At 37.8% G+C, this 23,463-nt stretch overlaps 1 protein-coding gene across 2 annotated transcripts; it reads right to left on the reverse strand.

The window, feature by feature from the left end:
* Positions 1–409: 409 nt before the first annotated feature.
* LOC107867853 (transmembrane 9 superfamily member 1) lies at positions 410–23,258 on the reverse strand. Of its 2 annotated transcripts, none has more exons than XM_016714314.2 (12): positions 22,805–23,258; positions 18,707–18,896; positions 18,515–18,619; positions 18,352–18,369; positions 18,168–18,262; positions 17,918–18,070; positions 17,316–17,450; positions 17,070–17,236; positions 16,237–16,331; positions 15,764–16,137; positions 978–1,251; positions 410–845 (listed from the first exon to the last, which is right to left on the reverse strand). In XM_016714314.2, the coding sequence occupies exons 1-12, from the start codon at positions 22,865–22,867 to the stop codon at positions 778–780; spliced, it is 1,737 nt and encodes a 578-aa protein (XP_016569800.2). In that variant the 5' UTR covers positions 22,868–23,258; the 3' UTR covers positions 410–777. The 2 variants fall into 2 exon arrangements, with proteins under 2 accessions (XP_016569800.2, XP_047267904.1); XM_047411948.1 differs by having other exon boundaries at positions 22,751–22,998.
* Positions 23,259–23,463: the final 205 nt, after the last annotated feature.

The following is a 23,463-nucleotide window of genomic DNA, read 5'->3' on the forward strand; positions in this document are numbered from 1 at the left end:
ATAGTTAATCGACGAGTCTTTGCAGGTACTACATGAAGACATAAAAATTTTATATTACTTGTATAACCACGTATACTTGCATGTGTTGTTGAATGCAAGAGTCATACGTTCAAAATGTTACTCATGTATGAGTGACTAAATTTCATTTAACTAGGTCCTTTTACTTCTTGATTTGTTACTAGTTGATTGTCTTCGCTAATTAATATTTTTATTCCTTACTTTGTCTTGCATGAATAATTTTCTTTTACCCCGAGCTTGGATTGCCGATGTGAGCAAACTCGCACAGGCATGATCTAATGTTCAATCTCGAATAGAAAAATGTCCATACAAACATTTGTACAAACAACACTGAATTTCGGAACAAAAAAAAACATGAAATAAAAGAACCTCCCCAGGCATTTTTAAGCAATTGAAGTAATATCTCACTTCATTAAAAGAAAATGATTCTCTCAGTATACGAAAATAAAATGCAGATTATGGCCTTTGAAGTAAAAAACAAATGTATAAGCACTATATGTATGTACCACAAAAGTTGCAAAATAATCCAGCGTTTTCTCCCACACAACTTTACTAAACACCTCCACCCATCCTAAACCAGAAAATTGGGAATACAAAATAATTTCCTTCCCTCATCTCTTCTAAAATAATCTTCATTCACATCAGGTGACCAGATTGCTGTGGTATTATCTGGAAATCCACTTAACTCTCTATCAAGTGACGGGTAAAATAGATCATGCAAAACTGTGGGGCAGCATTTCATCTGCTCCGTTTAAGCACTTAATCACACTTGATATTTCTGTAAATCCTCCTAACAAACAAATTAGAGCCGAGATATCCAACAGCACCTGGAGTTCCAAAATAATCAAGCAAGAATAATTTAAGTCAGAACTTAACTCCATGACAGGGATGACGACGTTTTGAGGGGAACAAAAACAAAAGAGACTCCCCAGATCCTGTAATTGACTTATATAGCTTACCACAGAGGATGCCGACGCCAAGGCAGAACATCAGAGTGTAGCCAAAGTAAAAGCTGGTCTGGAAGAAACCGGACATCTTAGTCTTTACGTGATAGTAATATATGGCGTAAAGATAAACATAAAGAGCTGTTGAGGCAGCAGAAAAGAATGAAGTCCACCGCCAATGGTAGTTCTCGGCATTCAGCAAGAAATACGTGCCCACAATTGTCACACACACAGTGACAATGATGAGAATAATAAATACAAGAAGCATAAAACCATAGACATAGTAGACCTGCCAACAACAAAATAAAGGTCAGCCAAAGTTCAAATGTAAAATACATTGTTTAGGGAATAACTTTGCAGCTAACATAGAAGAAAAGAAGTAGGTGAACACTACAGAATCTCCACTGTGCAGATTAAATGCTCTGAAATTCTTGCTAGACTATGTCGGGATTCCTACTTTGAAGAAGTCATTGCAAGTTGTCCTATATGTGTTGAAATTATGGAGAAAGAAAGGAACTATACCAAAAAACATACGTAGACCAACGCTTCAGAATCTCGAGCTACTAGAGAAATGATCACCATAATCTATTGGCAAATGTCATTGATAATTCTACAAGTTTGTCTCTGTTTATCAAAAGACAAAATCTGGATTCAAACTTAAGCTTGGGAAGTTAGAATGGTTCACTATCCATGTCAGAGGTAGTGTCTGACAGGAACACATTGGACAGTCCTGAGACATGCCATCATACCCAAAACAATGTTGACATCTGATGTACCGTGATTTACTGTAGTTTCAACGATCAAAACATGGAAATTGTGCTTGTCCTTGACTACATTTTAGTAGATACGATGTGTTTTTGTGTGTTTGTGCAGGAAAACAGGTCCCGGAAGCTTAAGTTGGAAAACGGGCTGAAAATTTCTAAGTACTGACTCATGGAAGCAGGGCACGAATCATTGGGTGAAGTACGAACCATACTCAACCTCGTACTGATGACCACAGATGGTGTGATTCTGAAGTTGATACCACGACTCTTCCAATGACTCGTAACTTGATAGTATGAGTCATACTCGTGGCCATAGATAGTAGTTCAGAAGCAGTGAAATTGATCTCAACGGTACGAGTATCACGACGACTCCCATGACCCGTGACATCGACCGTACGGGTCTATAATATGGACTGGTAGGATAGATTCAGGAGGAGTGCAAATCAAGGGTTAATACCAGGAGTCGTAGTCCTAGACTACGAATCGTGGAATGACCCGTACGAATTGAAAGAATTTTTTGGATCTTTGGCAAACCACAAGTGGAGACCTATAGACCATGAGTCGTACCTTCATTGCATGAGTCGTACATTGCTAACAAACATGCAATCCTATTTTGTTTAGGATAGGATTCGTTTTGTCAATAAATACTTTTCTTAGGTTTTTGCTTACAGTTTATGCACCCTAAATATATTTATTTTTTTTGTTGTTGTTGCTTGAGAACACAACTCTCTTTGTTCTGAGCAATAATATCCATTGATTCTTGTTATTGATTGTGTTCTACTCAAGATTTTGGATTTCATCTATTCAATTCGCAAGTTCATAATTATGTTTTCTACCATAAATTCTGATTGTGTTCTTGCAAACATGAGTAGCTAAATCTCATAACTAGGGTTGTGGGAACTATGATAAATTAATGAAGTAGGTTAAAGTATTTGCGATTCTTGAATGGTGTTCATGGATGTATTGTTCTTCTCTTCGTATTGATTGCTTTTTAACAATTTCAAACATTAGAACTTGGCTTAATTCTTAATTGGCTTGATCAAAGAGAGAATAGGAAAAGAGATCAAACATGGAGATATGAGGCTACCAGCCCCCCATCTAATAGCTTGAGCCTTAACCGGAAAAATCTAATCCAGGATTGAGGGTAAGGGTTCATATGCAAACACTCATACACCTAGCTGGTAATTGAGTGATATTCATCCAATTAGAGTCAAAAGCCACTTAGGTGAACATAACTTACCAATTTTGCATGCTAAGCACCGAGATAGGTCACTAGTACGATACGCTCAATGAGTTATGAAATCACAAAAAAAATAGTCCTAGACATTCTCATAAATTGATACAAACAACAATTTGTTGGGGGTTTTGCCCTGATTTTCTTACCAAAATTAAGTTTTACTTTTTCTTAGAAGGAAAATAGAAGTAATAAAAGTAAGTAATAATTACTTTTATTTTTCCTGAAAGAAAAATATAAAACTTTTCCATATTTGGCAAACCTTTTTCTAAGAGGAATGATTTTGGACATCTATAAATAGAAGACCCCTTCTCATACAAGAACATAATAGTATCCACAATGTAGTCCCCTTAAAGAGCCTTGTTTATGGAGAGATTTCTCTCATAGTATTTTTATGTTTTTTTATTTAATTTTTAATATGTAGGCCGATTGGACAAACCATATCAATAATATTATGTTTTTTTGTTTAGTTTTGTGTCATCTAAATTATCACCATATTAGTTTGCAAACTTTAAGCTTCCGCATGACGCCCTCTCGATTTCGAACCCAATAGATAGGTTGCTAGTACGATATGCTCAATGAGTTATGAAATCACGAAAAATACAGTCCTAGACATTCTCACAAATTGATACAAACAACAATTTAATACCCTGTCACTTGTCACTTGTCACTTGTTTACTGAAAGCTTACAAATTGTTACTTGTAACTTTAAAAACCCCTTCAAAACTAAACAACTACTAGCATAAATAACCACATTGACCTAGTTTCTAGTCACATTCCCGGTAGGATCGACCCCAACCAAGTTGGGTTCTATATTTGATCAACGACCATGCTATACTTCATTGTGAGGTGTAATTTGAGAGACATCAACATCTAGGTTACCTTCTCTATTTAAAAAAATTTTACCAATAGAAAATTATCTCACATGTTATTGATAGACCAAAAGCGTGCTCTCACTCCTCAAACTTATACATCTAAAACTCCAATTTCTCTTTTGCACATAAGGTCAATTCAAAATTTTGAAACTTTCAGATGAATATCAAGCATCTTACGAAAGTTTCAAACTGAGAAAATTAATTGCAACGCATAACTATCTCTATGCATGTCTCATGGTGTTAATTAGATTTTTTTGTCTATCAGAGTTAGTATGTTTCCGTGTTGTGTCCTCTTGCATTCTGAAAAATGTCAAATACAAAGTTTGCACGTTAGAAACTCGTGTAGAAATTGTTAGAATATGAATAGGAATGACTAGTATATACAATCCTACTTGGAAAATGATTGTAATGTTAGTGTCCTAGTTGGAAAAAGAGTCTAATGTAGTATCTATAATGGCAGAAGAACTGATGGATGTTACCCTGGATGATCCACATATTCCTATGAGAGAATACAAAGAAGGAGAGGTCACCAGACTAGTCCCCAAGACTCGAAGGGAGTATAATAAAGATGATCGTAAAAAAATTGCAAAGAACTACAAGGCAAGAAGTTGCTACTGCATACGAGTCGGCTAAAGAGATTTGGGATTGTTTCAAAACTGCACATGAGGATACCAGCCAAGTAAAGGAGCCGAAAGTTGACATACTCACTACACAATATGAAACCTTTACCACGAAAGAAGGAGAAATTATTCACGAAATGCATACGAGATTTACATCCATCACAAATGAGCTACACAGTCTAGGTGAGGACATCAGGCCTAGTAAGCAAGTAAGAAAAGTGCTTAGTATTCTTCCCAGTCATGGGAAAGTAAGGTAAATGTTATTACTGAAGCAAGAGACCGGAAGACCCTTACAATGGACGAGCTCATAGGAAATCTGAAAACCTATGAAATGAAGAAGCAGCAAGAGCAGAATAAGAAAGAACCTAAGACAGAGAAAACTTTGGCACTCAAAGCAGCCAAAGGTGAAGACTGTGAAGAGGATGAAGATTGGCATACATAATCAAGAGATTTCTCAAGGTTATGAGGAGAAATGGAGGATTTCAAACAAGAGGCAACTCAAGCAGATCAGCAACAAGAAATGACTCATGTCATAAGTGCGGACAGGCTGGTCATTTTATCAAGGACTGCCCAATGCATAAGGTAGATCATAAGAATTATGGAAGAGGTAGACCAGATAAATGAAAGCAGAAGGACTGGAAGGGTTCCAGAAAAAGTAAGAAGAAGAGCAGTTGCTGATTATGTTGTGAAACAGACCCTGGCAGCCTGGGCAGACTCATCCAGTGATTATGATGACTCCCAACTACCTGAGGATATTTCTATGATGGTGATTGAAGATTCAGATGATGCCTTTGATTCACTCTTCGCATTCATGCCCAAGTCTGACGATGAAGAGGTAACTCTTAATATCAAACAAAATCTCAATAATTACTCTTTAAAAAGGCTCAAAGGTCTAGCAATTGTTTTGATAGACTCATTGGTTGAGCTTACTAGTGAGAAGGATCTTTGGGGTGAAACTTTTGAAGTGTCTGAGAATGAAAAACTGTCTTTTGTTGTTAAAGTGTCTGAGTTGGGGGAAAAGTTAAGTGAGTTGTCAAAAGAAATGATGATCTCAAAGAAAAAATGCTGAAATTTTCTGTAGAACAGTCCAAGGGAAAGGGGGAAGCCAATAGTTCTTCAGTTAGAACTTGAGCCGAGGTTAAAAAAATCTAAAAAACTTTGTGCAGTCTTCTTAAGTAGAAACTTTCAATTAGAGATGGACCTGGTCCGGCTCAAAGAAGATCTTCAAAAATCTCTCAAATGAACTGCCTCCTTTAAAATTTTGCCCAGTTTAACAAATCAAAGGTCCAATGGAGTACAAGTTTTAGGTAGGAAAATCGTAAACCCCCCTTATAATCTCCATAGCAAGTATGTCTCTGCACTTGACAACTTGTAGTGTACCCACTGTGGTAGAAATGTGGTAGAAATGGGCATCTAAAAAGAGATTGAGTCGAGGAAGAGAGCAGAGCAAAGTCTTCAGATGTACAGTCATGAAGTAAACATGTCCAACAGAAAACCTAGTCTAATGCACTAGAGACCAGGTGCTCATGTTGAAAACAGTCATTCAAGATTGCCCAGCTGGACCAAGAAAACCTTAATCAACCCACTGTCACGATATCGAGAACTCAGACTCAAATGGGTTCCCAAGTCTAACAAGTGATTACTGATGCAGGTGAGAGGAAAAGGAAGCAGTCAAGTTCATGGCAGTGTTGTAAAAGGCGCTCGCCACATCGCCAATGGCGAATGGCGAGGCGAGGCATAGTCGCCTCCAGCCTTCGTGGCGCTGCGACGTCCAAAATGCGACGCCAATGCAATAAAAGCGACATGGCGAGGCAGCCAGGCGAGACGACAATGGCGTCGCCTTTCTAATTTTTTTTAAAAAATTAGGGATATAAGTATAAAAGGTAATTTTTGGGTTTATTTTCCGATTTTGGCTCTACCATCTTACTCGCTTGGCGCTGCGACTGCGACCCTAAGGCAAGTCACAAGTTCGACTTCGACTCCGGCGACCGGTGGCAGCTACTCCGGTGATTCTAGCTACTTCGGTAAGTAATTTCTCTTTTTTTTTTTTTTCTTCTTTCTACTTCTTACTCCAGCGACTCAACAGTGACTTTTGCATATTGATTTTTTTCTTATTCTTTTTCTCGTCTTAGTTCTTCCTCTGTAACAGCGATACAGTGTCACTGTGTCACTGTAACAGTAAGCATAAATAGTGTATTATGTAAACAAATCTTTTTTAATAACTTATATAACATAGTAATAGACTAATTAAATGCCTTGATCATTAACAGCTATTTCAATTTCAATTACATATTATTTCAAGTTCAATTAATAACTTTTGATCATTTATATATTATTTTAATCTTTTTGTATTAACTGTTGTCGCACTTTCAAAAGGCGATCGCCTCGCCTCGTCGTGTGGCAAGGCGGGACCTTATCGCCTCTTGTCGCCTTTCGCCATCCAAAACACTAGTTCATGGATAGTGGATGTTCCAAGCATATGACTGGACTGGAAGAACGAAAAACTTCCTCCCTCTGAGGCACTTCATGGTGGAAGTGTCTCCTTTGGAAATGGAAAAAAAGAGAAATATTGAAGGTGTTGGCAAGATTGGAAGATCACCAGATCATACCATTGAAAATGTATATTTTGTCAATGGGTTGAAATAGAGTCTTCCCAGTGTATCACAGATTTGTGATAAAGGAAATGAAGTAAAGTTTTTGTCAGATGGATGCATTGTAACCAGTCTCAGTTCAGGTGAAGTAGTTTCGAGAACAAAAAGGTGTAAAAACATATATGTAGCAGATCTTAGCTCAATTTCAGGTAATGAGTTTACATGCCTTAGTTCTCAAAGAGACAACACTGAATTGTGGCATCAAAGACTGGGACATGTGAGTTCATCATTGCTGAACAAACTGGTTGCTGGGGACCGGGTCCATGGAATTCCCAAAGTCAAATTTGCAGAAGACAAAGTCTGTGATGCTTGTGCTAGAGGAAAGCAGACAAAGTCCTCATTCAAACAGAAGAAGCATGCCAGCACTTCTAGACCTCTTGAATTGCTGCATATGGATTTGTTTGGACCTGTCAAGGTTCAAAGCAGAGAAGGAAAGAGGTACATTCTTGTAATTGTGGATGATTTCCCAAGATTCACCTGAACCATATTCCTGAAGTCGAAGGATGAAACTTTTGAATCAATTATCACTCTTGTCAAGAAGATCCAAGTCAAGTATAACTCCAAGGTTGCTGAGATGAGATAAGATCAGATCATGGAACTAAGTTTGAAAATGTCAAGATGGACCAGTTTTGTGAAAAGCAGGGAATCAGCCACAGCTTCTCAGCACCTCGGACTCCCAGAAAAATGGAGTTGTGGAAAGAAAAAACAGAACACTGGTTGATATTGCTAGAACAATGTTGATAGATTCTGACCTTAAGAATTTCTTGGTTGAGGCAGTCAACACTGCATGCTATGTAACTAACATATGCCTAATCAGGTCCATGATGAACAAGACTCCCTGACTGCTGAAGAATAGGAAACCTAAGCTTGGGTCCCTGAGGGCTTTTGGATACAAGTGCTTTGTTTAACAATAACAAAGGTGATTTTGGGAAGTATCCCAAAAGTGATGAGGGAGTGTGTGTTGGGTATTCATCAATTAACAAACATAAAAGATCTTTAACAAAAGGACCTTATGTGTAGAAGAAAGTGTTCATGTTATCTTCGATGAATCAGAAAACATGGAGGACTTGAGGTACAAGGATAATGCAGAACTGGAGGAGCTTCTTTAGATTCAAAGAGACTCATTAAATGATAAGGGGACCAGAGATCAGAAAAATGAAGAAAAGGATAAGAATCAAAACAGTGAAAGTCATGGGGATGATAATGCCAAAGCCAATCAGGGACTAGATCCAGACTGATCATATGAAAATACAGGCTCACACTCTCAGCAGTCTGATCAAGTAGTCTGATTATCAGGCAAGCGAGGAACCTGGCCCCAATAAGCCAGAGTCAAGCATCAGAGGATCTAACGGGAAGCATAAGTCCTCCCATCTTTTAGAGAATCTCACATCACCCCTGGACTCTAGAATGCAAAACCAGATCCAAGGTAAGAAATCAGGTTGTCTTCTCAACTTTCATCTCAACCAATGAACCAAAGAATGGATGCTGACTGGGTCATTGCTATGCAAGAAGAACTGAATTACTTTCAAAGAAGTAAGGTGTGTCACTCGGTCCCCAGATCTACAGACAAACCTGTCATAAGGACCAGGTAGGTGGGTGGGTTTACAGGAACAAAAAAGATGAACATGGAACCATTGTTAGAAACAAGGCTAGATTGATAGTGCAAGGATATAATCAAGAGAAAGACATTGATTATGATGAGACCTTTACCCAATAACAATAATGGAAGCAATCAGAATTCTTATTGCCTTTGCTGCCTACATGGACTTCAAACTGTTTCAAATGGATGTCAAGAGTATCTTCTTGAATGGTTATTTGAAAAAGGAGGTATATGTGAAACAACCACCAGGGTTTGAGGATGTTGTTCGGCCCAACTATGTCATGCAACTTGACAAGGTTTTATATGGTTTGAAGCAAGCTCCTAGAGCCTGGTATGAGAGACTCTCTAATTTCCTTCTTGAGAATGGGTTCAAGAGAGGAAAAATTGACAACACCCTCTTTTTGAAGTCAAGAGGAGCAGTTAGTTCAAGTATGTGGATGATATTATCTTTGGAGCAACTCTAGACACTCTGTGTAAAGACTTTGCCAAGCTTATGGGAAGTGAATTTGAAATGAGTATGATGGGAGAGCTAAATTTCTTCCTTGGACTGCAAACGAAACACTCCTGCGAGAGCTATGATTTGCCAAGAAAAGTACATCAAAGAATCCATATGCCAAGCCAATTGACACCCCTATAAGAACCAGGTACAAAATGGACAATGAGGAATCAGGCCCCAAGGTGAATGAAACAAATGTATAGAGGAATCATTGGAGCCTTTCTATACCTGTCAGCTAACTAGCAGACATGATATTGTGTTTAGTCTTGGAATGTGTGCAAGGTTCCAGGCATGTCCAAAGGAGTCTCATTTGAAGGCAGCTAAGAGAATCCTGAGGTATCTGAATGGTATACGAGACCTGGTCATGTACTACCCTTCAAGTGACTCTTTTGATCTAACTGGTTATCCTTATGCAGATTATGCAGGATATCTGATGGACAGAGAAAGCACCTCAGGAATGGCTCACTTCCTGGGATCCAATCTAATCTCCTGGGAAGCAAAAACAGAGAACTCAGTGGCTCTATCCACAACTGAAGCTGAATATGTTGCAGCTGCCTCTAGTTATGCTCAGCTTCTGTGGATTAAGCAACAGCTTAAAGATTTTGGGATTGTCTCAGACTCCATTCCCTTGCTTTGTGACAACAACAGTGCTCTCAACATGGCAAAGAATCCAGTACAGCACAACAAAATCAAGCACATTGATGTAAGACATCACTTTCTGAGAGACAATGTTGAAAAGAAAACAATTTGTGTGAAGTTCTGCAAAATTGAGGACCAAGTGGCTGATATCTTCACCAAAGCATTACAAAGGGACCAGTTTGAGAAGAACAGGCTCAAACTTGGTCTAATGAAAATGAATTGAGTTTAAGTACAATTACTTTCATTTCTTCTCTCTCTATTGGCTAACAATGGAAGGCAGGTATCCAAGTGTGAGTTGTGACCAAATCTAATTCAATCTCGTACCTTCTGTAGGTAGACACCCATGGTGGAATAGCCAGACTGAAGGAGCAGTGGGACAGACTTGGGACAGACTTAAGAAAAGAAGAAACTTCTAAAGTAGGGAGCTGGTCCATCCTACAAGGTTAGTACCTATGTGTTGTACGTCTTTAAAATGTTTAAATAACCGCTTAAAGGTGTCACGTGACCCTCCATGTCCCTCTCTTTCTTTCTCTGACCGTTGTCACATCACCCTTTCAAGTTAAGCGGCGTGTCCAAAGAGGACCAGGCACATCACTTCACTTTAAGACCAAAAGATGCCTCCTTAAGCCCCATCAAATACATCCCTCGTCTACTTCATTTTCCTCATCGCAACCAAATACTGCCAAAAACTCTCTAAAAACTCTTCCTCGACGTATATATATAATGTCTCTCCTTCATCTCCGACCAAAATACCCTCTAAAGACAACGTTCTTCTTGTTGAATCATCTTCAGTAAATCTTTCACCCACATTCGAAAACCCTGAGAAAACCCCACAACCAAAGTTTCTCACTTAAGGCCCCTTGGGGTCTCCTATCAGTGAAGAAGTTGCGGTAGCATCAGTCTCTCCATCACTTGTCAACTCGGAAAAAGTCGAGGTCACTTCTCCTCCACCAAAATCCCTATCCTCATCTCTTTTAGTTGTCCTTCCTGAAGCTGAATCATTCCATCCTCCTCCTTAACCCTATCCTCGTCTCTTTTAGTTGTCCTTCCTGAAGCTGAATCATTCCATCATCCTCCTGAGTCCAGCACCCAACCTAATATGTCCAAGGGACTTGTTCCCCTTGCAATAGTTGAGCCTCTTTAAGTAGAAGAAAACTTGTTCGAGAGAGATTTTCCTGAGGAGTATGGAAACCCTCCTAGTAGTGTGGAGGCTGGCGCAGAATGGGTAGCTGATAGTTTGACTATGCTAGCTTCAGATCTTAGAGGCTTTTCTCCTCTTTCTATCTTTTTTAATGATGCCAAAAGGGGGAAGATAATGTTCTTAGTTGTAGGACCTGGTGGCCTGGCCTACAAACTGAAGTTGAACAAAAAGCAATCAGGCATGGTGACAGAGGGAATAGTTTGTCAACAGGGACCTAGTGCGTAAATGGTCCAAGCGATAGGGGGAATAGTTTGTCATCATCAAAAAGGGGGAAAACGTTACACCCTTGAAGTTTTGTTGATATGCAAACTATTCCACAAAGAACCTGGTAAACACCTTACTAAGTATCTATGGGACCCGGTCCCGTATCAAGTTGTCCTTTGGCAATGACTTGCTTGACCACAGCTGGAAGTTGTACTTTCCTGCAGAAAGTTGGTGGCGCGACGGTAGAGGAGTTGAACCTCAACCAATAGGAAGACGCCTAGGTTTTGTTTTCTCATATAAAAAGACCATCTACTCATAACAAAACCTGGTTTTTGCAAACATTAAGATTGAACTTCTCAAAAAAGCAAAAGTCGTCTTCGAACATAGCTCATACAAGGGACCTGATTGATTTCTTATCCTAAGTCTTGTGTGTGTTGTGTTTTCAGTTCTTTTTGGTCGTATATTATAAATCTACTCTAATGATGCCAAAAGGGGGAAGATAATGTTCTTAGTTGTAGGACCTGGTGGCCTGGCCTACAAACTGAAGTTGAACAAAAAGCAATCAGGCATGGTGACAGAGGGAATAGTTTGTCAACAGGGACCTAGTGCGTAAATGGTCCAAGCGATAGGGGGAATAGTTTGTCATCATCAAAAAGGGGGAAAACGTTACACCCTTGAAGTTTTGTTGATATGCAAACTATTCCACAAAGAACCTGGTAAACACCTTACTAAGTATCTATGGGACCCGGTCCCGTATCAAGTTGTCCTTTGGCAATGACTTGCTTGACCACAGCTGGAAGTTGTACTTTCCTGCAGAAAGTTGGTGGCGCGACGGTAGAGGAGTTGAACCTCAACCAATAGGAAGACGCCTAGGTTTTGTTTTCTCATATAAAAAGACCATCTACTCATAACAAAACCTGGTTTTTGCAAACATTAAGATTGAACTTCTCAAAAAAGCAAAAGTCGTCTTCGAACATAGCTCATACAAGGGACCTGATTGATTTCTTATCCTAAGTCTTGTGTGTGTTGTGTTTTCAGTTCTTTTTGGTCGTATATTATAAATCTACTCTTAATTATAAAGGCTAGTGGATGTGTAGCTTGTCCAAGTCTTAACTCGAGTCGAAGCAGCTAGAGTTGGTTGTTCGAGTCGTTTGTAAGTTGGTCAAGTTGGTCAAGTGGTTGTTCTTATCATCTGTGGTGTTGAGTCCTGGGTAGAGCTGACTAGGATTCATGACTAGAGTTAGCAAGTTGTGAGTGCATTAGAGTTATCACACTTTTCTTGTAATAGAATTATTACAAGAGTTAGTGATTATAGAAGTTTGTAATCACTTGGTTGATTGAAGAAGAGTGAAGTTTGGATATACTGATGGCAGGTCGTGGTTTTTACTTCCCTTGAGCAAAGGGGTTTCCACGTAAACTTTCCTTGTTCTTTACATTATTGCATTGTTTTCTTTTCATTCATATTGCACTGCACTTGTCGCTTAGGGACCAGGTCCGGTGGTGTTCGGTGGACCCATATACTTTATCAATATCAGACTTCTTGTCCATATACCCCTCAACAGAATGTTGCTACATCACCCTAACGAGACTGCTCGCACTCTTCTCATTCAATCCCATGTTTCGCTGTGTTTTTGGGACGATGCAATTATCGCATCTTGCTATTTAATTAATCGACTGCCCACATCCATTCAAAAAATCAAATTCCTTATTCAGTATTGTTTCCTCAGTCATCTCTATACTCTCTTCCCCCTCGTGTCTTTTGGGAGTACATATTTTGTTCATAATTACACCCCAGGGAAAGATAAATTAACCCCTCGTTCTCTCAAATGTGTCTTTCTTGGTTATTCTCGAGTATAAAAGGGATATTGATGCTACTCATCTGATCTTCATTGATACCTTATGCCAGCTGATGTCACATTCTTTAAGTCTCAACCTTACTTTACATCTTCTTCTAATCCTAATCATCCTAGCATGTATGAGGTCATACCTATATCGACTTTTGAGGAACCTACCATTACTTCTACATCTTCATCCACAATGCCACCCACCTTAGTCTTACCTGCACCGATTTTTGAAGAATCTACAATACTTCCACAACTCCATCTACAGTGCTACCACTCCTAACTTATCATCGTCGTCCACGTACAGTATCAAGCTCAGATGATTCTCGTCCTGCAACTGAACTTACTACAAACTTACTCCGATTGCACTTCGCAAAGGTATACGGTCCACTCGTAATACTAACCCTCATTATACCCTTTTAAGTTATTATCATATATCATCACCCTATTATACCTTTATATCATCTTTGTCCTCTATCTCTATCCCTAAGTCCACAAAAGAATCACTTTTTCATCCAAGATGGCAACAGGCTATGATTGACGAGATATCTGCTTTACATACAAGTGGTACTTGGGAGCTTGTTCCTCTACCTTCAGGTAAATCAACTGTTGGTTGTCATTGGGTTTATGCAGTTAAAGTTGGTCCAAAAGGCCAAAGTGATCGACTTAAGGCTTGCCTTGTTACCAAGGGGTACACTCGGATATTTGGGCTTGATCATAATGATACTTTCTCTCTCGTGGCTAAAATTGTATCTGTTTGTTTGTTTCTATCCATGGTTACTATTCGACGTTGGCCTATTTTTCAATTGGATATTAAGAATGTTTTTCTCCATGGTGACTTTGAGGAGGAAGTTTATAAGGAGCAACCACCTAGTTTTGTTGCTCAGAGGGAGTCTAGTCTAGTGTGTCGATTGTGTCGGTCACTTTATGGTCTAAACCAAACTCCTCGAGCCTGGTCTGGAAAGTTCAGCACAATAATTCAAAAATTTGGCATGATTCATAGTGAAGAAGATCACTCGGTCTTTTATCGATATTCTTCTCCAAATCTATGTATTTATTTGGTGGTTTATGTTGATGATATCATTATTACCGGCAATGATCAAGACGGTATCATTTATTTGAAGCAACCCCTCTGTCAGCATTTCCAGACTAAAGACCTCGGCAGACTGAAGTATTTTTTAGGTAATCAAGTTGCTTAGTCCAGACCAAGTATTGTTATTTCGCAATGTAAATATGTCTTAGACATTCTCGGGGAGACAGGAATGATGGGATGTAAACCTATTGACACTCCTAACACTCCTACAAATTCGAATACTAAACTCCTGTCAGGACAAGGGGTGCCACTCAATAATCCTGAAAGATATAGGCATCTAGTTGGTAAGTTGAATTGTCTCATAGTGACTGGACCTGACATTTCCAATCATGTGTGTTGTAAGTCAATTTACGAATTCTACCAGTGATAAGTCATCGGGGTGCAGTTGTTAGCATTGTGCGATATATTAAGTCAACTCTGGGTAAAGGAATATTCTTCGAGGATTAAGGTCATGAGCAGATCATTGGATATACAAATGTTGATTGGGTAGGATCACCTTGTGATAGATGTTCTACATCCGGATATTATGTTTTAGTAGGAGGCAATTTGGTGTCCTGAAAGAGTAAGAAATAAAGTGTGGTTGCTCGATGTAGTGCAGAAGCAGAATATCGAGCAATGGTGGTAGCCACTTGTGAGCTAGTTTGGATTAAACAATAGCTGAGAGAGTTAAAATTTGTAGAAATCAGTGAAATCAAACTTCTGTGTGACAACCAAGCGACTCTTCATATCACATTAAATCCAGTATTTCATGAGAGAACTAAGCACATTGAGGTTGATTGTCACTTTGTAATAGAGAAGATACTTTCCAGAGATATTGATTGTTACAAAAATTGTGAAATCAAGCAATCAGCTTGCAGATATTTTCACCAAGTTTTTCACTGGTCGTCGTATTAATTACATTTGTAACAAGCTCGGTACATATGACTTGTCTGCACCAGCTTGAGAGGGAATGTTAGAATATGAGTAGGTATGGTATATAGAATCCTACTTGAAAAAGGATTGTAATGTCAGTGTGCTAATTGAAAAAGGAGTCTAATGTAGTATCTATAAATAGGGTCTCAATGTAACAATTTAGATACACAATTCAATAATATTTTCTTCTTTATTTCTCATACAAACCATAGCAGCTTCACTTTCAACTCACTAATAGCAAGCAAAATAAGACAGGTGCTTGTACTTGCTTAGTTCTCTGAACAAATGAAATAAGTAAACGAACTTCTGAAAGATTCTAATAAAGGATGAAATCCTCCAGATTGATCAAGATAGAAGCGAAATTAGCCTTACAACAGCTTTTGGAAGTCAATTAATTCTAGGAAAAATATATATATATATATATATATATATATATCACATAAAAAATCACAGCAAAGTATATAATCTATTTAGTTCACACAAAACAATTCTAAGACAATAAAAATCTTTTGTATTCAACTACTTCAACACGCAGATGGTGGAAAACTGACCAATAAAGCACATAAACATCTAAATGATGTTGAAAAGATTGTCAAGTAAAATGGTGCAAGGAAAAAATCTTTCTAAAATGCTCTTTCCATTTAGCGAAAAAAAAGGGAGAGAATTATTACCTTGTAGTTCCAGAAGGAAGTGAAGACAAAATACATCTCAATGAAAATGCTTCCAAAGGGAAGAAGACCTCCCATTAGAGAAATTACAGATGGTGTGAGGTACCATTTCTTCTCAGGGATAGGGCGGGGTATGGTCTTAACACGGCAAGGATTATTTGGTGTACCACTCCAGTTTCTTCCTACGACAGTACCCAAAAGTGCCAGAGGGAATGAAATGAAAGCCCAAATAATAAGAACAACCACCATTGTGCCAAAGGGAATAGCAGCTAAAGATCCATAAAATATAGCAATCGTGTTTAGAATGAACCCAATGCCAAAGCACATAAAGGGGAAAAGTGACGCCGTAAGGATCATTGACTTTATCCACTTTTTACCTGACAAAATTCACAAAAAAAAAACACTTTGATCACTTGATGATTAGAGGGAATTGATAGAAACAACTGAAGAACGTCAGCCGCAGAAAAATCACATACCACCACTACGAGAGTACAGGCCACCACTCACATATCCAGCAATGAACGATGTCAGAGCATAACATACAATAAAGGTTGTAGTAATAGCTCCTCTCCTGAGCAATATAAAGTACAGCAGTAAGCTCAATATTAAGAATCGGGGTGGTAAGTATATCCCTCAGTACCTTCTCAAAATAAAAAATAAAAAAAGAGAGAAAATATACCCCCAGTATGCAACAATATTTGACTGGGGACAGATCTATGATATTTATGTAATTTTTATATTATATAGGTAATAGTATAAGAATTTAACTTCATTTTATAAACTTAGTTTGGTAAAAACAAATTAATCAAACTATATTCCCTTAGTTAGACTTAGACAGCTTTGACTTGTTTAAACTTGGGCTAGTTATATATAATTACATTATTACCCAAAATAGGAAAAAAATGCTAATATCCACATGAGAAGCCTATAAATGCCAAGTATGGATTAAATAGTCAAAATGTTAAAAACTGACCAATTTGAACTAGGAAATAACCAAATCAATGTACAGACACTCAAATAAAAATGGCTGATACAGTATTGACTACACAAGCATATATTTGGAACAGTTCAGACAAGCATGAAGATTAGTAGGTTACAGTGTTAGCCAGAAAATACAACAACAACAACAAACCCAGTGTATTCCCACTTAGTGGGGTCTGGGGGGGGGTAAGATGTACGCAGTCCATACCTCTACCTCTGATGAAGTAGAAAGGCTGTTAGCCAGAAAATCCAACTGGTAAATGAATGGGAAATAAACTGTCGCTAGAACCAGAAGCTTCAGATTAAGTATAATTGCAGGCAGACATACCCGATGTATAACATTCCAATAATAGCAAATATTATCACAAGGAGAACAAGTGTTGTAAGCTGAGCACCAGTGCCAATAACAGCAGAAAGAAGGGCCAAATTTTGTGGAGGTCGGAATACATCACCATGGACAAGTTTCCAGCCAGACTCTTCATTTACATCCCTCTCCTGTACAGTAGTTTATTTATTAAAAAAAAAAAATGGCAACTGAGACATACATGATTCATGAGAAGAAAAAAAATATTACCAGGCTCTCCAGATCATCATCTTCACGGGCATATTTAGCATAATCATTACGAAGAGTACGCATCAAAATCATAGACACTAAGCCAGTGAGGAAAATAACCATCATGAAAGAATTGAACACAGAGAACCAGTGGATCTGCATTAAGAAAAAGATATTAACAGAGGCTGGAAACAGAAAGAGTAAGTCATAGTTACTCGTGTTTATTTGTGCAGCTATCTCTTTAACTCATTTGTTTCAGCAAGCACAAGAAGAAACACATATGACAAGGCCAAAAGGACTTTATCCTAGCAGTAAAATTCTACAACTTTCTTTTGGGGCAACAAAGTGTTGTCTCTAATCATCAGTAAAGAAAATGTGAACAGTTAACTTGTAGAAATGAGTACAGAATTGTCCACCGGATACATTTTTAGCTATCAAATAGTTCTTCCATTTGAGGATGGTACAAAAACTATTATGAAAATTGAACTGGTCATAGCTCATAAAGGATAGAACAAAGTGGACAGATCATAAGACTGCAATCACCATTTCATTCTTCAGTCAATTCTTTCAACAAAAGTAACATGAGTGCACAGTGAGGATCATCAATGGTGATTGGCATGTACCTGGTGTTCAAAGAAGGGGTAATCCAAGTATACATCAAACCGGCGTTCATAAGTAATATTTGTCGGAACCCATTTTACAGAGTATGTCATGCCCAGGAGTCTTCCTTCCTCCAGTGGCCTTGGGATCTCTTGTGTTAGGTTGACATGAATGATCTGTCGGAGTTAAATGTAACACAGACTACCAAAATTAAGTAGCAGAAGGTTGATAAGTGACCACAGTCCACAAGAGTAAAGAATAATAATGCATTACCTGGTCTCTATTGTATTGAATAAGAAAGTTCTTGTGTGTGTAGAGCACATGCTTGGTATCTCGGTTTCTATCAGGAAGCACTTCACCCACGAAACCTGAACTTCCATAACCATAGAGAATTTCAGTTATGTTAAACAGTAATTAGTTATTAGAATCATATGACAAAAACTAGCTAAGTGCATACCCCATAATGGTAAATCGTCTGATGCATGAAGCCATATGTCATCATAACCACAAAATAAAGATCAGAGATACAGTAAAAAGTCAGTAAACTAGCAGGCCGCACCTAGCAGCCATGTTTAAAGAGCATAGAAAACCATAGAAGGATGCGTTAATATAAAATATACCCATAAAAAATTCAAACCAATATGAATTTTCAATTGCATCCTTAAATTGTGCCACTTTTGCTGCATCCAATACCAGTTTGCAGATTGTGCTTTTCTCCACGTCTCCTGTTGAAATAAACTGGAACCTGGTGAAAAAAGATGGGCTTTGAGGAATAACAAATCCATTGTTTAATTTGTTTTGAAAAAACATACTTTTGAACTTTATGTCAATTCGGCTATCAATAAGTTCATTCCCTCCAAGAACCTCGCCAAGGCCACCCCACTTGTGACCACCATCACCAGGATGACAGTACGGAAGGCTGTAATAGTTGTAGGTCTCTTGCGGATTATTATAGGGTCCAACCTTATTTACCCAAAGAGTGACAGGTTCATCCTCTTGATACTGCAGCGTATAACAAAAAAGTCATCCACATCATCAGATAAACTGAAAACACATTCTTCTAAAACTTATCATAAAATTTTGCGAAACCAGATCTTCCAATCTGTGTATGGGAACACTAAAAAAGACACTTTAGGCTCTCAGAAGATATCTTAATCATTAAGTGCAATTGTTTTTTATAATTTTACAACTACTTAATGGGTCTGAATAGATCTGAATGAGTACGATCTATAATTAAGCCCTATTAACATTAAGAAGTCTATTCAGGAATTTCTACAAAGATACAGTTTAACCTTACTCCATCAACTTTCACAGTTCACACCACCACCCCACACAACCACCATATCAACCACCACCAATCACCACAATCAGACGTTACCACCATTAGCCACCATTTACAATAATCACCACCACCCAACAATCACCACTATATGTCATCAACAAACATCATCGTTTACCTCCACCATTAGCTATCGATATTGTCAAGAATAATTTTTTGCTACCACCAACTACAACGATTAACAACCACTGCCAATCACTATTATCATTAGCTACTACCCACAACAACACCATCACCACCTCACGTAAAATTCAATCAACACTGACAACCACCACCACCGCTAGCCATCACCACCACCAACTGCCTTACAAGTTTTTTTTGATACTTTTATTGATGCAGTATTAGATTAAGTTAGTATCTTATTTGAATTTTATATTTACCAATTTTTAAATGAAAATAAGTTTTATACATTCAAATGTTGAGAAAACAAGTAGTCTTGATTATTTGGTATTCAAATCTTAAACATCTTAATATTCAAATGTGTATTAAGATTCAGACATCTAAATCCTAATGCACATCTTAATATTCAAATGTCCATTCAGATTGAGTCATCTTAATCTTAATAAAAACAAGTGAGGCCTTAGTATCAACAGAAAAAATGCTTTATTAGGGGGTTGCAGGTGATATACAAGAATAAAAAGAACTAGAAGCAGAAGACACGGCGAAACAAGGCACGTCAATAAGTAAGCCAGGACGAAATGCATCAGTTTTGTCACCAATAGAATAGTAATTTGTCTAAACAGCACTTGCGAAAACAAAAATGTCCAAACACTTTTTTTTTTTGAGAAAGTTTTTTCTTTTTTTTTTTTTGAGAAAGATAATGTCCAAACACTTTTGGCATGTGAGGTTTTGTGACGATATACTTGTGTTATAATTTGTATAAGCTAGTTATCCATAGTGCTTGAAGAACCATCTCGTTAGGATTTACTCCAAGATCAGGGTTGATTAATCAGCAAAGATAAAGGTACGTGTTGCCACACCTAATTGAGAGACCAGTGTGACGCCCCGCGTCACTACCCATTAAATTCATCACGTTTTGGGAATTAGCATAATTCCGAGCATTTCGGGTGCATTTCGGAGCCCGACGGGGCTTCCACAACGTCTATTGACAAGGCCAATGTGGGGGCATCTTTGGGAGGTCAAATTACAAGCTCGGGTCAACATTTATGGGGCTTTGGAGCCTTGATCAGCTGCTGAACAGAAACTGCACAGAAAAACAGGTTGCTAGACAAAGGCCTTTCACTAGTGCACGGATTACATGGCCAAATGTAGAAACTTTGACTAGCATTTGTTGTACCCCTTGACTAAGGGACTTTATATATATCTTGTAAGGCCCTCTTGGGCAGACATCTTATACTTGTTTTTACTCGAGAAATATATCAGAAAATTGGCTCTTCGGGCCTCCCAAATCGAGTGTCTTCCTTTGCTATTTTCCTTACGTGTTTGTGTGAATGTTCAAAGGTTCTTGGGGACTGATTTAGAGCTGGTTTAGGACTGAGTTTAGCATCGATATTGAGAGTGTTAAGCTGTCCTTACGCGGCTAAAAATAGGCCCGTGACACCAGGCTCCTATTATACCTGCTAAATGATATTCAACATCTTTTTTGATAACCATAAAATTAACAAGTTGCTTTCACTAGATTTTCTGACAAGTGGCTTTGCACGGAATGATATTCAACACAAGAGTTACGCTCTGAAAACGATCATGTGTCCCTTCATGCACACAAATAGAAATCCACTACAAGAGTTGCAGAAATCAGAGTACAATAATAAGCACATGAACGAAAAGTAATAAAAGTATCATCAGGAACCAACACATCATCAATCAGCAAACAATCTGGCAGCAACCCTTGAGGTCCAAATAAAACTAAAACATTACTATAATCAGGAACCAGGTCCTGTCTAACAGTTAGAATTAGGGTATTTAATCAACATCATTTGTTCTAATTTATGCATTAAAGTGGGTATTTTCTAAATCCCTAATGTCAATCAGTAATTCTTATCTTTCCATATTTTAATCTACATCACAGCCCCCCACTTTGCCTCAAACTCTTTTGACTCTATATCGCACACATATAGGTGGTCATACGAAGCATCAGATTTCATGACATGCTTCCTTGCCTAATCCACATTCTAGCTCAAATATCTCATCCACAACACTTCAAACCAGCTGTTTCCTGCCATCCTCCTAATTTATCTATATCCCTCCAGAAGGATTCCATAAAAGTTACAACCTTGTCACTTCGACAGTAACAATTCCAAATGCAAAGAATCCTCTGGTGTTACCAATTCGTAACTTTAACTCCTCTCCAGTCATGGCTCTGTCTCCAACTTTGCCTTAAAGTTTCAACTTTTGGGGCTGGTGATAAGTTCCCAATTCTCATCTCCGAAAAATACCCATAATATGTTTGTTAGTCCACAGATCATTACTCAACATCTTTCCTGAATAGTTCTCAAATCTCTCGAATCCCAATCCCACATGCTCCCAATTTGAATGTACATGATAATGCAGTCCACCTCCTTGGCCACGATACCAGTAATACCTCAAATAGATATGCTAAATTCTTCCTTCCTTGGCCACCTCTACCACCTCCTCTTTGTCTAAACCCTGATCTTTTATGCAAGTTGTTACGGACCAAGGTAGCAACAAGCTATGATTGATGAGTTCAATGCACTCCTTCAAAATCAAGCAGAGTCCTTAGTTCCTTCAACTTAAGCAAACATAGATTGCCAACAAGTGGGCAGTGGCGGAGCCAGACTTTTGGTTAAGGGTGTTCATATTTTTCCTTGGGCAAAAAACTGTTTAAAGAACAAAGAAAATAAAGCACTGCTACACCTACCAAGGTTCGAACCCGAGTTGTTGATGCGGAAATGCACACTCTTGACCACTGGACTATGCTTCTCTAGCTTGTCAAGGGTGTGCAACAACATGTATATAACCATAAATATCTATATTTAACCTATATACTAGAAAAAAATTTCCAACGTAGGGTGTTCATCTGACCACCCTTCGTTGGCTGTGGCTCCGCCACTGCAAGTGGGTCTACCTTGTTAATTATAAAGTGGATGGTTCCATCTTCCATGGGCAACACTATACATTTATGTTGACATTATTGCATCTCATATATGTAGGCAGAAGACTTAGATGGCCTATGGCATGTATAGAGTTGAATCCGTGGCAGATGACGCCTACCATCTTTTTTTTAGAGTATGCATGTAAACACATTAACAGACAAAAAAAAAAATGATGATAAAACATCCATTTTGTAAGATTCAAATCACTACCCAGGAAGACTTGCAGCATCAGAACATAATTATAATTATAATATTAAAGCTCAAACTTCTTCTTTTAAAAAGCTCAAAATCAATACACAGTTTGCACTTATTATCTGTTGTAACCTTCAAAAATAACACAATTTCAGTTTATCATACAAAATCTCTAAAAAAAATTCCACAAAGATAAGGAGTTAGATACATAAAGAGGAAAAAGAAAAGGATGATAGAGAAAATGCAATTACATGGTAGAAGAAACCGAAGATCCAAGAATTTTATTAGAAGATTATTTATTTAACCTTGGCAAGAGATGGGTATGCAAGGAATAGAGAGAAGATGACGAAAATGGAGAGGGATCGCATTGCTGTGGATCTGAAGTTACTAGTCTTTTCTCTCTATCAGGTTTTGTTTCTCTCTTTCTACGACTCCACAAATCACCAAATCTGGGTTATAGACTCTTCAAGAAACTCTCTGCACTTTTCCAAACCAATAAAAATTCTAAAATATTTAGGGACAAAAGCTAATTACACTAAATTATAAAAAATAGTATTACTACTACCATTTTTGCCATATTGCTTTGGAAATAATGCTTCTAAATTTTTTATTTTTTTTAGCAAATGACATTTTCAATCCCGGTTATTTTAATTTTAATAACTATTGTCATATCTATTGAGCAATTTTGACCTTCAGTTAAGTAATATGTGATATTTTGATTCAATTACTAAAGCATAACATAAATTTAAATAAATTGATAATCGTTAATTAGGGCACTTGGAATATAATATATGTGCGTTTCTTTTACACCTTAGTTGTTAAAATGGTAAATAAATAATTACATATTAACTATACTTCCTGGTTTATGTACTAATTATCGTACGATATTATCTTAATATTATTACACTTCCTAATCATTTCAAAAACTAATCCATCTTTCATATTCTAGAGTACACTTTTCTTT

The sequence above is a fragment of the Capsicum annuum genome, chromosome 4 (genome assembly GCF_002878395.1).
Source record: "Capsicum annuum cultivar UCD-10X-F1 chromosome 4, UCD10Xv1.1, whole genome shotgun sequence".
NCBI lineage: Eukaryota > Viridiplantae > Streptophyta > Magnoliopsida > Solanales > Solanaceae > Capsicum > Capsicum annuum.